The sequence below is a fragment of the Elephas maximus genome, chromosome 9 (genome assembly GCF_024166365.1).
Source record: "Elephas maximus indicus isolate mEleMax1 chromosome 9, mEleMax1 primary haplotype, whole genome shotgun sequence".
Lineage (NCBI taxonomy): Eukaryota > Metazoa > Chordata > Mammalia > Proboscidea > Elephantidae > Elephas > Elephas maximus.
In genome coordinates this window covers 74172963-74189677 of record NC_064827.1, presented here as the reverse complement: position 1 = coordinate 74189677, position 16715 = coordinate 74172963, and the positions used below count along the sequence as shown (strand labels likewise).

Genomic DNA, 16715 nt, shown 5'->3' with positions numbered 1-16715 from the left:
CAGTAAGTGCAGAACTGTGGTTCCTGAGAGAAAGAAAACAAACAAGATGAGTCCTACTACCACCCTGGCTTTCTGCTTAAGTACTTTCTGGACCAAGGAACACAGTTAGGGGCTCTGAGCAGAGCACGGAAGTCTCGAATGCTTCAGGAGCCAGAGTATGGAGGTCAGAAAGGCTGATGTGGCTGGCAGTTGCAGGGCAGAGCTCTGAAGACAGCTAAGAAGATACAACGAAACCATGAAAATACCCAATTAAACCAAAAGAAGGCAGAAAAAGATGGTAAAAAGGGAACAAAAAGCAAAAAGGACAGATAGAAAATAGCAAGGTGGTAGACTTAAATCCAGTCATATAAATAATTACATTATTTGTAATTGGTAAACATTCCAGTTAAAAGGCAGAGATTGTCAGACTGAACAGAAAAGCTGGCTACAAAAACTCATCTTAAATATAAAAGCACGAATATGTTAAGAGTAAAAGAATAGAGCAATGTACCATATAATCACTAATTTTAAGAAAGCCAGAGTGGCTATATTAATATCAGACAAACTGTATTTCTAAACAAGGACCATTATCAGGGATAAAGGACATTTCATGATAATAAACGAGTCACTCCATTAAGAAGGTGTTAAGAATCTGAAATGTACAGAAATTCAAAATACATGAAACAAAAACTGACATAACTAAGAGGAGAAATAGGTAAGTGTACAATTAGATTTGGAGACTTTCACACTTGTCAGTGACAGAACAAAAAGAGGGAAAATCAGTAAGTCATTGGAAGACTTGAGCAACACGATCTACCAACTAGACCTAGTTGACATTTATAAAACACTCTCCCCCCAACAAAATAGACACACTTTGCCTGTGGAATGTTTGCCCAAACAGACCTTAACTAAAAAAACAACAACAACAAAAAAACAGTAGGCCATAAAATAAATATCAAGATATTTTAAAAGGATATCAGAAAGGATATGTTCTCTGATCACAGTGGAATTAAATTAGAAATCAACAACAGAAAAATTTCTGGGAAAAATCCCTTATATTTGGAAATTAAATATCATACTCCTAATTAACTCACAAGTCAAAGACGAAGTGACAAGAACTGAATGAAATTAAAAATACAACATATCAAAATCTGTGGGATGCAGTTGAAGCAGTGATTTACAACTTTAAATACTTATTTTAGAAAAGAATAAAGATCTAAAATCAATTATTTAAGCTTCCTTTTTAAGAAGCTAGAAAGGGAGAGGAAATTAAACCCAAAGAAAGTAGAAGGAAATAATAAAAAGCAGACATCAATGAAACAGAAAACAAAGAACAGAGAAATCAATGAAACCAAAAGCTGGTTTCTGAAAAGATCAACACAACTGATAAACTTTTGTCTAGATTGATTAAGGAAAAAAGGGGGAGGGAAGAAAAAGCCCTGAAATTATCCACATCAGGAATGAAAGCGGGGGCGTCTCTCCAGATTCTATAAACATTAAAAGTAAGGAAATATGAACAACTTTGCGCCAATTCACTTGACAACTAACATGAAATGGATAAATTACTTGAAAGACACGGATTATAAAAATGGATGCGTAAAGAATTAGAAAATTTGAATAGCCCCGTATCTATGACAGAAATTGAATTCATAATTAAATAATTTAGTGCAAAGAAAATTCCAGGCCCAGAGATGGCTTCACTGGTGAATTAATTAAATCAAAGACTTAATCAAGAAACAATACCAATCCTACACAAAGTCTTCAAGAAAATAGGAAGGAACACTTCCGAGGTCATTTTTGAGGCCAGCATTACCCTGATATCCAAACCAAAGACATTAAAGAAATCTGCAACTGACCACCTGTGTGACCTGTGTTAAGATATTTAACCTCTTTTTACCTCAATTTCCTCATCAGTAAAAAAGGGGATCATAATTATATCCCATATATAACTGGGGTTGTTTCGAGGATTTGATAAGATAATTTATATGCAAAGCACATAGTGACTAGCACTTGTTAAGTACTCAAGAAACGTTAGCTATTTAATGTGTCAGAAATCACAGGCCCTCCTCTACTCATGTTGTTGATGTAGTTATGACATCAGTTCATAGCTTCTTGTTCCATATTTACTATAGAGACAGTGTGGCATCATAGAACAAGCCTAGACATTCCAGTTAAGACGGGTCTGGACTAGATTTTGGCACTGCTTCTTCCTGGGTGCTTTCACATCTCTGAGTCTCTGGTTTCCTGGCTTGTCAAAACAATTTTCATCCATAAATGAGGCTCATGCTACTTTCCTTACGAGGCTAAAGTAAGAATAAGAGATAGTGGAATTTAATAAAGTGCTTATTATAGTGCATGGCATACAGATCCTAATAAATGGGAGTTCATAATATTTTTATTACTTCTTACCTTTGATAGTAGGGATGTAACATAGTTCTTTGACTACTGTTGTCAAGAAGTCTACAATTCACCTTAAACTAGGGAGACATGAATGTTATTATTGGGTCTGGCAGACTAAAAAAATGTCTAACAGCTCAAACAGATTCCACCTTGAATTTTAGTCTAAGCTGCCCCTTACGATAACTTCATCATAGAACACAAAGACTCTTGTCCAGGACCCATTTTCTTCTCTTTTTTTCTTCCTTTCTGCATGATCCACAGCTGTTATGAGAGCTATCTTAGGTGTACACCTCTGGCCTTGCTTCAGTAGTCTTTGCTCAGTGTATGCCCCCCTCCCTCCACTTACTAGGAAGAAATGCCTGAACAATCACGGAATGCCCCAGAAAGTGTTTCTACAAACAGAAACAGAGGATATACTGGGAATTCGCACCGTAAGGAAGAAACTCAACCTCATGAACAGAGTCTGTGTGGTAAGCCCAAAGTCACTGAGATCTCTAAGTTCTGGTCACTGAGGGCTAATGACCTTGAAACCCGTTCCCTGCAAAAACTGGAAGAAGATGCCTTCCCAGTTACGTGTTGCTGTCTGCAGCTGACAGTCAGTGGGATACAGAGGGAATTTAACAATGCCCGTGCCTGATTTTGGTGGTGTTTTTCATATACATCAAATCATGTAATTCTCACTGTGAACACAGCTATTATTCTGCCTCCCCACAGTTTAAACGGTGTTCAAGGTGAGCTTCAAAGTGGTGTAGCTGGTATTAGAACTCAGGTCTATCCAACATCTTCTACTTCATTATCCCATTTCTAAAGACAAATAATAAGAACCAGTAAATACCACCATCTTTCTTCTGTTTTCATATGATATTTCAGCCGCTTGGAGAATCATATGAATGTACTGATTTTCTGACCAAAGAAATGCATTACTGCACCAAATTTTCAAGACCTGCTGAAGTCACGGACCCTACGGGGTTCGATGAATCATGTAAGTCCCTTATACACCCTAAATAGCCTGAGCCTATCCCTAGAACCTCAGGACACCAGTGAAGAGAAAAGCAATCCTAGGAGGCTAGTAAACCAAAACAAAAACTCATTGCTGTCATGTTGATTCCGACTCAGAGCTACCCCGTAAGACAGAGTAGAACTGCCCCATAGAGTTTCCAGGGAGTGCCTGGTGGATTCAGACTGTTGACCTTTTTCGTTATCAGCCATAGCTCTTAACCACTATGCCACCAGGGTTTCCTAGGAGGCTAGTAGGGTAACCTCAATCAGGGGCTGGCAAACTAAGGCCCATGGGCCAATTCTGCCCACCACCTGTTTTTTGTAAATAAAGTTTTATTGTAACACCTTTGACCTAAATCATGAATGAGAGATTACACTTCTTCTAAGAGAAACTTACAGTACAGAAGATGGACAAGCACCCTGCCAGGAAAGCCATCATCTCAAAATTTTTAAGATTAAGAGAAGCAAAGAAAAACAGAACATTTGCTAGTACAAACTACTAGTAGAATCGCAAGTTGCTGAGGCACTGGGTTGCATTCCAGTCGGCAATGCTTATTCAATAGGCACATAGAACGCAGGGTAACAAAATCTTTCTTGTTTTAGGAAACCTCTGTTGAGCATAAGAATTAGCCAAAAGGTCTCTTAATCAAACAATGTTTGGGAAAGGAGTCAAAGACTGCGTGCACAACGATAGAAGGCTGTGGTGAGAAGGGCTTAATTTCAAAGTTTATCAAGAATTCCTGAACGAGAGGCTAATACAAGTTGTCACACAAGAGAGAAACTTCATAGGGTATCTAGCTAGAACAACAATCACTAAATTCATGAATTTGATTTGATTAAGAGAGAAATCAAGTGTTTCAATATGATCTTTCAGACCATTAGGACTTACATTATCCAGGTCCTTTCGCAGTGCAATCTTGCTGGTCACCAGCTCATGGGCTAAGTCATCGTTTTCCTGTTCCAACCTCATGTTAGCTTCTTGCAGACGTCTATTCTCCCGCTGAAGGGTAGAAAGGAACAGGTTACAGACACATAAAAATCAGACTTAATTATCATTTTCTTAGGACTAAACGTCAAAACTCATTTCTGAGTTCTATCGAAATACTGGGAGATGTGGCTGAACCTGGTGAGTTTCTGATCAATAATTACTTACTTCCTCTTCTCCATAAAGAAATATTTAACTGAATCAAGTGACCTTGTCAAGCAGCTATCTCTTATTAATGATGATGAAAGCCCAATGAACTGTAACAAACTAGGTAGGTGGTTTAAAACAAAACAGATCTGCTTTCTCATTTGCAGACTCAAAGTGAAACGAACAGTGGAACTGAGTTTTGAAAGGGACTTGATAAAACTAGTTACAGGCACAATTACATGACCCGCTGAAAGCTCCTCACATCATCCAGGCCATAAGCAAACGAACCTCAAATCTCTCAATGGGGTCTTCCTGTTGGGCCTGCTGTTCTCTCATGGTGTGATATTCTTTTTCGTATTTTTTCAACTTCTTCTGACTAATCTGTAGGACAAACCACAGCACAAATTAAAAGCTATCAAAAAGTAGTGGGTGCTTCAAAGCCTGCGCTGAAGACCAAGACCTCTGCTGACCTGTGCTTCCCCAGCCACTGTGAAAGTAGTGTTTCCTCTCACGCCCACATCCAAACTCTTACTCAATGACTATCATGTCCAGGGTTCTGCTGGGGATGTTTGGTTCCTAAGATTTTACTGACAGTGTTACAATGAATACCCCACTGACGGCCCCTCCCATCTGAGTTCTAGGTCCTACTTGTCAACAATAATAATAAGCTATCATTTTATTTACCACATACTAAAGCACTACTAACTGCTTTAAATCTGCGACCTCTCAACACCTCTACAAGGTATACTATTATCTTCATTTTACAGGCAAGTTAACTGAGGTAAAAAGAAGTTATACAACTTGCTAAAGATCACTCAGTTAGGGACTGGCAGATCTGGGATTTGGGCCCAGGCAGTTGGACTCTATCCATAGTTTAAGCTTGGAGTCACTTCACTGGTCTATCACCTTTATCACCTGTCTTCTCTACTAGCTCCCGTGATGCTTTCAAATAGGCACAATTCTCTCCACCCTTAAAAACACAGCTATATTGACCACTCCACTTAGCTACTTTTTGGCCCTATCAAACTACTGTCCTCTTTCTCTCAAGCCATTTCTTACCAACCATTACAAACCTCAGGCCTATACGTCTCACCTCCACTGCTGCACGGCCTCTCTTTCAGTCTCTCAAAATCATGTTTTTGCCCTGATTAGTTTATAGAAAGTACCCTCTTGAAGGTCACCAGTGGATTCTTTTTCACTCCATCAGTGGTCCTACCTCTCCCTAACTAGACCTCAAAGCTCTCTGACTTTCATTCTTCAACATGACCAATCTATTTCTCTTCCTTCTAGGAAATCTTTAACCTCCTTTATTCTCTTGACCCTCCCTCCACCTAACAGATTCCCCCCAACCCAGATTTTACTGGCTGATCCCTTATTGTTCTTTAATCTAAATCTTAAACTAGAGCGTCCCTTCAAAACACAATATTAGTCTTTGATTCCTTCTTCCTCACTACTAGCTGATTCCCTCCAGTGTTTTTAAAATTACGTTTAAAAAATACGAGAAAGTAGAAAAGATATAAAACAGATAAGTGCAATTTAAAGAACAACTCTAAAGCTAACACTCTGCTCACCCATTCTCAAAGCTTCAGTTATGAATACTACCTACACTGCTGCCTCACAAACCTTTTAGCCTCCAGTTCCAAGTAGCTAGGACTCTCAGAGCTAGTCTGGTCTATCTTCCTTATTTTCTAGATTAAGATTTGCAGTGTGTGGCATCAGTGCCTTCAATTCCCATCCCCGTATTCCATCTTCCTCTAGCTGCCTGATACACCTTTTCTGCTGACTGGGGACACCTCACCTGGCTGGGGTATTTATAGGCCTGCCTCAATTGAAGCTCTATTACTGGAGTCTGGCTGCTGCCCAAGGGGAGGCAGCCAGGAGAATGACACTATGCCCTGGCTGCACTCTAGAGAAAGATGCCCATTAAACACTTGGGGTGAGGCCACAAGCTGGACAGCCAGGCCATTTTTAAACTCACATCTGCGGTTTAAGGCCAATACAAGGGTAAAATTTTATTGTGCACCTAAGTGATTCACAAAGCACCTAAATAAAACGTCTGTTTGATCAGTAAATTTATAAACAATTCTAACAGATCAATAGTAGAGGAAGCAAAAATAAATGAGGCTTGCAGGCAGCAAACACTTCTTCCCAGGGCTCTATTCTGTTCTTCTGGGTAAGTGACAAGGAAGGCAGTGGGTATGAGGCTCCCCCTAGCGTTTTACAAAAAAAAAAAAAAATCCTGTAAAACATTTTGCCAAATCTTCAGCATTCTTCAACTTTTCATTCGTATCCTAAGGTAGGGAAGAATTAACGTTTCCCCCTAACTCCTCCACCATAAATGTGTATTTTAAAATGCTAATTATAATTTCTTCTACATTTCGTTATCCCTTACTATAACTGCCTCATACCCACTATACTCTCTACATATGGGTTGATTTTGCAAAATGTTCCTTTGCAAAAGGGAGCTTAGCCTTATGACAAGTGATAAGTACCTGATAAAACCTTATGGGGTAGGTCTAACTCTGTCCTATAGGGTCACTATGGGTTCCAATTGACTCGATGGCAGCCAGTTTCATACATGCCATCTCATTTGGTTCTTACATTTCGGTGGTGGAATTATGGGTATTTCTTTATGCTTTTCCCATGTTTCCTGCACTGAACTTGAATTATTTTTATAGTTAATAAAAACATGATAAACGCTGCTTAAAAATAATTCTCAATTATTCTAGACCTCTCTGGGCAAAAGACAGAGCTCTGCAAATTCCTCTAGATGATGGTCTCCGCTGGGCTTCTGAATTAGTCCTCAGGGGCCACCTCTCAGGACTGGAGAGACACAGCTCCCTATCCTCTGTACAGCTTGCAGGCCCAGAGTTCTGACTGACATCACCAGTTTAATGCCGTCTCCCTGCACTTCAACCTCACCTGTTCCCTTGTTGTCTGTCTTTCTCTCGTTCTCTCCTTTAAGCCCCCAAAACACAAAATAAATTAATGAAAACAGCCCTACTTATGATGGATTTGCAACTGATCCTGACTTTTGGGGCATGGGTGTCTGCATATCAGAGCCAACTAGTTCAGGCTGCATCTGAAGCACAGAGCCCAGAAAAAAACAAAAACAAAAAACTGATGCCAGATAACTGGAGGGGGACCAGGAGAAGCCAGCAGCAAAAGCAATGATTCAAGCCTCCTTATGAAGCTGCACGCCAGGGAGACCAGCACCTCTCGGCCTGCCTGTCACATCACCGACGTCTTCTCCAGGCCGGAACTGTCTCACTCATCGTTATGCCCTGCCCATAGCGAGTGTCCAGGAATGAGAATTAATGAAAAAAGGCCCTTTCATCCCTGTACTGACCTTTCTCCTAAATGGAAAATGGCAACCAAAGTGGACATACAATGGAAGCCTGTTCCCTCTGCCTGAACAACCCACACCTGGTTAACTCTCTTTTATCTTTCAGATCAGAGCTCTGACATCACTTCTTTAGAGCTTCCTTCCTTGACACTGCCCACCCCCATTAGGCCAGGTCTTTCTGTTATATATTCTCATAGTATCAAGACCTTTTCCTCCATGGCTCCTATCTAAGCTTACAATTACTTATTTATGTGCTTACTTGATCATTTGTCTTTCCACTTGGAAAAAGGCCAAAGGCCATGTCTGTTTTGCTTACCACTGTAACTCCAGTACCTAGCATAATGCTTGGAACATATTCGGAACTCAATAAACAGATACTGAACAAACCAGACCTGAAGGCCTTACCTTGAATCTAGTAAAGATGGAGTAGAGGCATTTATCTATCTAACAGCTGAATACTACTATGCGCAGTGTTCTTTGCTAAGCATTAGCGACACAAATATGTACATAGATCGCAGTATGCAAACTCCACGAGAATAGGAACTCATTCACTGTGAAATTCCTAATTTGAAAATACTTAGCAAATGCAGACATATCCCCACCCTCAGAAGTCCAAGGTTCATTTTTTCTCTGACTTATATAAGTAACATTTTAATTGAATTCAGGAAGCAGGGGAATCTATGGAATCAGCCCCAAAGTTCTGAATCACACCCACCATTGGCTGACTTGTATCAGAAGGCTAGTGGACATCACAGCTTCACACAGAGGTACTACTGCCCTCAAAGAAGATTAAATTTGAAACTTAATCTTTGTTCTGTTCAAGTGTGCTCTGGGGTGAGGGAGGGAAGGAGGGAGGAAGGAGGTATCATTCGCTGGGATAAGACTGGGTCTGTAATTTAGGTAAAATCAATTTTATACCTTCCACTCCAATTAGCATAGTGGTTCTTAACACTGTTAGGGACAGCACCACTTTGAGAGTCTCCTGAGAGCCATGGTTCCTCCCCATAAAAGTGCACAGAAGGCAAATGCCCTCACCCCCCATAAAACCTTCTACATTCAATTTCAGAGGCTTCATGGGCCCCCACAAGCCCATCCATGGTCTCAGATTAAGAAACCCTGAATCCAGACAGAAGTTGGAGGTTTGGAACATGCTAGTTTGATATTTTGGTAGAAGCATGAATTTGTCCAAAACGCCTCCCCTTTGGCCACTCATCATTTATCTGTCACAGGAAGTGGGTGATACTATCTCTTAAAATACATGCTACCCGCCCTGGGGAAGCTGGTCTCTGATTAGCCTCTGAAACAGGCAGTGATGTCATGGCCCACATAGATGGAAGAGGAGTGAGTATGGCTGCTGACTCCAGCAGGAGGGAGATGATACAGCCTGCTGAGTAAGAGCTTTGGCTTTGCAAAAGAACTGACCAAGGCTTGCGCCCTGGCTCTATAGATGACTTACCGTGTGACCATAGGCAAGCTGCCTAATCTCTCTAAGCCTCAGCTTCCTCATTTGTAAAAATCCTAAGTCTTTAGGAAAACTATTGTTATGAGGATGAATTGATATAAAATGTATACAGAGTGTTTAGCAGACTGCCAGGCACACAGTAAGGTCTTTTCAATAAATGGTAGCTATTACTTATTATCTGGCATTCTGTCCTACATCAGAGACAGAACTATCTTCTAAACATGTGCTGCAAACAATAAGCCACTTACACAAAATCCATTTAACACTTAAGAGTATGAAATAAGCTGCCATTTGGAAGAGAAACTGATTCCCAAGTTTGGTTTAAGAAATTGTTTCAAGGGTCTGAATCCCTGGTCTGCTGGAGTCACAGGGGTCCAGAAAAGGTGGGAGGGTGAATGTTAGTAGCTGCGCATGGCCAGCTGGGCAAGTTTCATGTGTGTTGTGTAGGTGGATGGGGGGAGTAGGAAGCAAGCAGATTCTAACCCCCAAAGTTCTCATTGCTTTATGTGGTAGGGTTAACAGGAAGCTACATAAATAAGTAAATCTGAGGCAAATCCATCTTCTTTTTAAGAAGGTAAATTGTTTGGGGCAAGGATTTTGCATTTCAGTTACTGGTTAAAAGAACCTGAGATATAAACCAAACTTTCTAGCGAACAAGCTGCTTCTATATCTACTAACTTATTTAATTCTCAAAACAACTTTCTATGATGGGTAGAAGAGGGAACAGCACCCTCATTTTACTGCTGAGGAATCAAGACCTAGACAGGTAAAGTACCTGCCCAAGGCCAAATAGCCAGTCTGTTAAGTGACAACACCTGCAGAAGAACACAAATCTGGGGTGCCTCTTGTTTCTCATTCATCTCTGTAGCATGCTTGGTACTGAGCGCAGTTCTTGGCACATACGAAAATCTATCACTGCTGACATGAATTGACTAGAGGAGAGTACTCTAGATGCCTGGGCAGAGGAGGTCAGAAAGGCAGGTCAAGAGAGCACAGGTATTTGAGAGATGATGACTGTCATACAAAGAGCAGCAGTGACTTCGTAAAGACATCATCTGATTTCCCTCTTCCTGTAACCTGCTGTGCTGATCTACGCTGGGTCACACGCAGAGTCTGCAGAGCCAGGATCAGAGCCAAGGTCTGTGGGCTTCCAAGGCTTGCACTCTAAACCATGGCGGGGCGGGGGGAAGGGACGGGACGGGACATCCTATTTGATTTTGAGCTTTCTTATTTAATTTGTTCAAAGAGTTCAGACTCAAACGCTTTCAAAGACCACTAAATAGCATTTGGCATCCTGGTTCTACCACCAGAGTATTTTCCTATAATGCAATAAGCAAATCAGTAGCAGAAGACCCAAACAGATAAGGACGAAGGGAAACCAATTTATTAGAATAAGAAGGTCGTGCCCATTGTTGCCCTTACAGCAACAGGCAAATTTAAGGTCTATTACAGAGAGAGAGTACCCACTCAGAATTTTCCCCATGGAATCCAATTTTAAAAGATGATAGCAAGCAAAGAAATAAAACTAAACTTCAACTATAGTGTACAGAGAGCAAGTTTTCAATTCTGACATAAAGACTGAGTTACCTTATCATTAAATGACAAACATCACCAAAAATGGACCTGTAAGTGTCTCTCATCCCGCTCTGTCAATCCTTCATTTATAGTAAAGCACGATGACTATAAGCATTGACTTCAGAGCTGGAAACTCCTGGGACTGAATCCCAACTCCACTAACACCTGTTACTTCACTCCTCTAAACTTCAGTATACACATATGTAAAATGACCTCATATAGTTACTGTGAGGATTACTTCACTGTATCAGGCACTACTCAAGATTCTGTGAAAAATAATAATAAAAAAAAAGACAAGTGAAGTCACTGCCCTCGCAGAGCTTAAAATCCTGTTACACATTGACTACGCAAATGATTTGAACAGGTAATGAAGGTAGTTTTGTTTTTAGCTCACAAATAAAAATACCTCCCCAAGAGCAAAAAGGGTTTTCTATTTCTCTGAACAGCAAATGTTTAGGATTACATTAATTTGGAGATACCGGTATTTGGTTTTAGTAATAACGTATTTTCTTACAGGCAGTTTAAAGTCTGACACATTTACTTTATGCTTGAAATAACAAATTCCAATGAAGCTAATGGCTCAGAAATTACATTTCACCGCAGGCAGAATTTGATAGCAAGAGTAAAGTCTTCAGGAAAACACTTGGATCTAAAACAACTCACTAAGCCATCTCTTTCAGTATTGTTCCTGCTTCTCTTAAACTAGCCTCTCACATATGTACAGACATAAAGAAACAAACTGTTGCTTTCATATATTTCTTGAATAATAATAAGACCTAGGAATTTTTTTCCCCTCTAAAGACAATGTGTTGTAAAGTTGTGAGTATGAAAGTGTTCTGGAGACCCCAGGACTGTTCACGACCTCCTGGAACATTCTATCCAAAGGAGAACTCCTTTTAGATCTTATATCAAAACTGGAAATTTTTTTTTCTATCACTGATCCATCGAGGAGGAGGAATTCAATTGATAGCTAAATGAGTTTTGATGTATGTTGGTTAATTGTAGACTGAGCAGGGAATCTAAAACTTAATGAATAAATACAATATTTCACTTACATAATAAACTCACTTTAAGGAGAAAGAGGGAAAAGGGGAGAAGTAAAACGCCTGGAAAGAAAGAAGCAAATGAGATGCCGGTAAGGACACAGAAAGAAACATATTGAGAAGGAAGACTCAAGGGCAGAGAGGAATACAGACTTTTTTGAGCAACACTCCCATCTTGTGGCCATTTCAGGTACTGCCACACCAACTTTAATTCCTGTTACACTTGTGCAATGAGAGGAGGCGGTGGAGTGTAGAGCACCAGGAACGTGGAGAAAGAAGGCCGAGTTCTACCACAGCTCTTGTCACTGCCCTGCCAGGTCCTCTTGGGTAAGTCACTTCTATGAGCCTCAGTTTCCACATTTGATTTGCCCTACCTACCTCACAGAGTACTGCAAAGAAGAAATGAGATGCTTCTAAGGGCTATACGAATATTGAACATTACAACAATATCACAATGTTAAAACACAACAGCAACAGAAATAGGTATCTGTTACCCAGGCTAGCATGTGGGGTGAACTATTCCCAATTCTCACCTTACTCAGGAAATACACCTGAGTAAACTGAGTCATGATTTAAAAAAAATGAAAAAATAATGAAATGGAATTTAAATGAGTTGTGGAGGTAAAGTTTCCTTTATACATTCTACGCCCAAAAGTTCAAAATCTAGTTTCCAAACCATTCACCTAGCAGGAACACACTCTTCCATGTCTGAAGGAGGCTCCGGAACCAGAGATGACCATGTACATTCCCTGTGCTGACTGATGTACTCTAGCTCATGCAGTCCGGGCTCATGATTGAGCTTGCCAATGATTTCTTTTTATTTTTCAGCTGCCAGATCATCACTGTGACTGAGGTTCTTTGCCAGTAACTGGCTCAACCATCATCTCTATCTCCACTTTCTTATTAAGTATAGCTGCCAGAGTACAACTACCAGTAATCATTGCCAACACCATATTTCACCTTTTAGCAGAAAATCTCATTCTCTCACGTCCTGGTCAATCTGTAGGCTTTCTATACTGTAAGTCAATGTCAAGAAAAATTACTATCTTTCTCGCACAAAACCATGTGTAAATAGGGAGAATCATCCAAGGTGTCCCCAACCATGCAAAGCCCTTCAGGGCTGGAAGGAATTACATGTCTAAGCACAAAATACGTCCTATGTAGACATGCTAATGGCAGCCTTGACTGCCTGAACTCATTGTAAGAATAGGCAAATAAAAAGACATCAGACACCTCCCTTATCTGGACTACAGAAATAAAGAATCCATATACAGTATTAATAAAGCTTTTCAAGCTAATAAAAACTCAAAAGGTCAAACTTTCTGCTTAAAGCTATTTTTAAGCCTTGCCTAAATCTGTTAACTCTTCTTTGTAACTTAGTAGAAACTCAACAGCAAATTCATTCATTCAGTGAACAAGAGAGACAAAAGTCTCTTCTCTCAAAAAGCTTTCATTCCAGTGGGGGGAGACATACAATAATCAAATGAACAGATAATGTTAGGAAGTGATAGTGAAACGAGGAAAAATAAGGCAGAGTAAAGAGAAAGTGTAAAGAGTTGGGGGAGCTGCTACTTTAGACAATGCTATTAGAGGAGGCCTCTCCGATGGCATGACATTTGAACAGAAGCTTGAATGAGGTGACTGTGAAGCCATGCAAACATCTAAGAGAGCATTACTGACAGACCGACCAGCCAAGTGGAAAGGCTCAAGGGGGTGAGCACGCTTGGCACAACAGTAAGAAGGCCAGGGTGTCTGAAGTGGAAAGAGCAAGGGGGAAGGTGGAATAAAAGGTGGTGAGAAGCCAAATCGTGCAGGGCCTTGTAAACCCTGGCAAGAACTTGAGTTTAATTCTGAGATAAGAAGCCATTAGAGAGTTTTAAGCAAGGGAGAGATGGGATCAAAAACAGCCTGGGAGCAGGATCACTGAGGAAACAGAAATACCAGTTAGGAAGCTAGTGGGATAATCCAGAAGAGAAATGATGATGGTGGTTACACTAGGGTATTACTGATAAAGGTGGCAAGAAGTGATCAGATTCAGGATATACTCTGAGGGCTTGCAAGACGTGGAGTGTAAAAGAAAGAGGAGTCAAGGATGACGGCAAAGTTTTTGGCCTGAGGAACCAGGTACCACTAACGGAGATGCAGAAATCAACAGGAAAAGAGTGGGTTTTGGAGGGAAGAAATCATGAGCAGATAAGAGGCAGCATCCTCTTGTGTGCTGAACCAGGCTGAAGTATGAAAAATAACTCAAAGAATCTCAGAACTCACTTGGTTCTATGTTCTGTGCACACCCCCATTCTCCTTGCAAATAGTACTGGTGTCTGATATCTGCTTGAAAAACCACAAGTAAATAATTATAGTAGTAGCCATCACTTCTTGAACCATCACTAATCACCAGGCATCACGTTCAGCATGGACACTGCAGTTATTTCTCACATGTAGAAGTACTTAAACACGATGCCTGGTACATGGTAAACTCTCATGAAACACTGGCCACAGCAACTGTGAAGTAGATGATAATATTTTAATTTTAATGATAATGTCAATGATTATTTAAAGTTCTAGAAGCTCTACTTCATTCTTTTTCAAATCCCCCATTTATTTTATATTACGATTTCTTTTGTTTCTTAGGCTAATAAGGTAGAGTTTTTGTATTCTCCCTTCCACAGACATGAGAACCATTCCAAGGTCCCAACTTAATGCAGAAGTCTCCGTCTCAGTTGCCTCCCGAATGCCCAAAGGCACAGCCATTGTGTCTGTGTGAGCATTAAAACCAAATACCTACACAGTTCCATAATCCTCTACTGCTTTCTCAGTTTACAAGCATACTAGCTTTGAGCTATTTTGTTTTAGGCACCTGGGCATTTCTATTTTTTTCTTTCATGGTTATCTCGGTATTTAAACACTTTTTGATTTATATTTTATCTAGTATTTCTATGTGTTTAAAGGAAGAAGGGTGGTCTGAGTTAGGTCTGTTTGATATATAACCAGGACTAGAAGTCCAACTACTATTTGACAGATGAGGTAACTGAGCCTTAAATAGGGGAAGTACCTTTGAGCCTAGATCTTTCTGACTCCAAGCTCTACTCCAGTTAGTAAATAGTGAGGCTTATCCACCACTGTGTCTGCCCCGACACAACAATCCTAGCTCTACCCTTTGGAGTCACATAAGTAAGTATGACAGTCTTTTACGTACCCTATAAGAAAACAAATATAACTGTTCATTCTGTCCCCTGCTTGCCCCCCCCCCACAAATTTGTTACTTTTTCTTTAAGTGATAAAATCAAGTGATTCTTCATGTATTATTAGTTTTATTTTAGGGAATTTCTGATCCTAATAACCAAAGTTGAAAGTTAAAGGACAGCACAGTAGAAATCATGAAACCTGAGTTCTGCCACTAATCAGCTGTATGACTCTAGGTAGGCTACAACCTCTGTGTTTTGCTTTGTCTTCAAAATGGGGATAATATCTTTGAGTTTAAGGGGGCCAATGATTCAATTCATAGGAGATAATATATACAGGAAGTATTTTTAAAAAAGGGTACGAATTATACAATATAAAAGAACATTTTATTACTACTATTTACCTACTACAAATGTTAATACAAATACACCTTTTGTCATGGATTGAATTGTGTCCCCTAAAAATGCGTGTCAACTTGGTTGGGCCACGATTCCCAGTATTGTGTGGTTGTCTTCCATTTTATGATTTCCCTGTGTTCTAAATCCTATCACTGGGATGTTAATGAGATGGATTAGCAGCAGTTACATTGATGAGATCTACAAGATTAGGTAGTGTCTTAAACCAATCTTTCTTGAGATATAAAAAAGAGAAGCAAGCAGAGAGACAGGGGGACCTCATACTATCAAGAAAGCAGAGCCGGGAGCAGAGCATCCTTTGGACCTGGGGTTCCTGCTCTGAGATGCTCCCAGACCAAGGAAGATTGATAACAAGGACCCTCCTCCAGAGCCGAAAGAGAGAAAACCTTCCCCTGGAGCTGGCACCCTGAATTTGGACTTCCAGCCTACCAGACTGTGAGAGAATAAACTTTGTTAAAGCCATCCACTTGTGGTATTTCTGTTATAGCAGCACTAGATAACTAAGATATACCTCAACATGTCAATATAAATATGTAAAATACATAAATATAAATATACCTCAACATAAAGAAAACATAAATCCTCACAACTGGACCAATAAGCAACACCATGATAAACGGAGAAAAGGCTGAAGTCAAGGATTTCATTTTACTTGGATTTACAATCAACACCCACAGAAGCAGCACTTAAGAAATCAAAAGATGTACTGCACTGGGCAAATTGGCCGCAAAAGACCTCTTTAAAGCGTTGAAAAGCAAAGGCACCACCTTGAAGACTAAGTTGCGCTGATCCAAGACATGGTGTTTTCAACTGCCTCATATGCATGGGAAAGCTGGACAATGAATGAGCAAGACCGAAGAAGAATTGACACCTTTGAATTACGGTGTTGGAGAATACTGAATATACCATGGACTGCCAAAAGAACGAACAAATCTGTCTTGAAAGAAGTACAACCAGAATGCTACTTAGAAACAAGGATGGGAGACTACGTCTTACATACTTTGGACATGTTATCAGGAAAAATCAGTCCCTGAAGGACATGATGCTTGGTAAAGTAGAGGGTCAGCAAAAAAGAGGAAAATCCTCAATGACATGGGCTGACACACTGGCTGCAACAATGGGCTCGAGCATAACAGCAATTGTGAGGATGGCCAGGACCGGGCAGTGTTTCATTCTGTTG

General features: G+C 40.2%; 1 protein-coding gene across 11 annotated transcripts in view; it reads right to left on the bottom strand.

Annotated features, from left to right (window-relative positions):
- The window catches only part of RABGAP1 (RAB GTPase activating protein 1), a 176176-nt gene that overhangs the window by 7340 nt on the left and 152121 nt on the right, over window positions 1-16715 (bottom strand). For all 11 annotated transcript variants that reach the window (XR_007518774.1, XM_049896827.1, XM_049896823.1 and 8 more), the window contains 2 exons: window positions 4799-4891; window positions 4268-4378 (listed from right to left, as the gene is read on the bottom strand). Coding sequence is in view for 10 of the 11 variants with exons in the window: in XM_049896827.1 (XP_049752784.1) it covers window positions 4268-4378; window positions 4799-4891 (204 nt within the window). In the remaining variant the exon portion in view is untranslated. The remainder of the gene's footprint in view (window positions 1-4267; window positions 4379-4798; window positions 4892-16715) is intronic.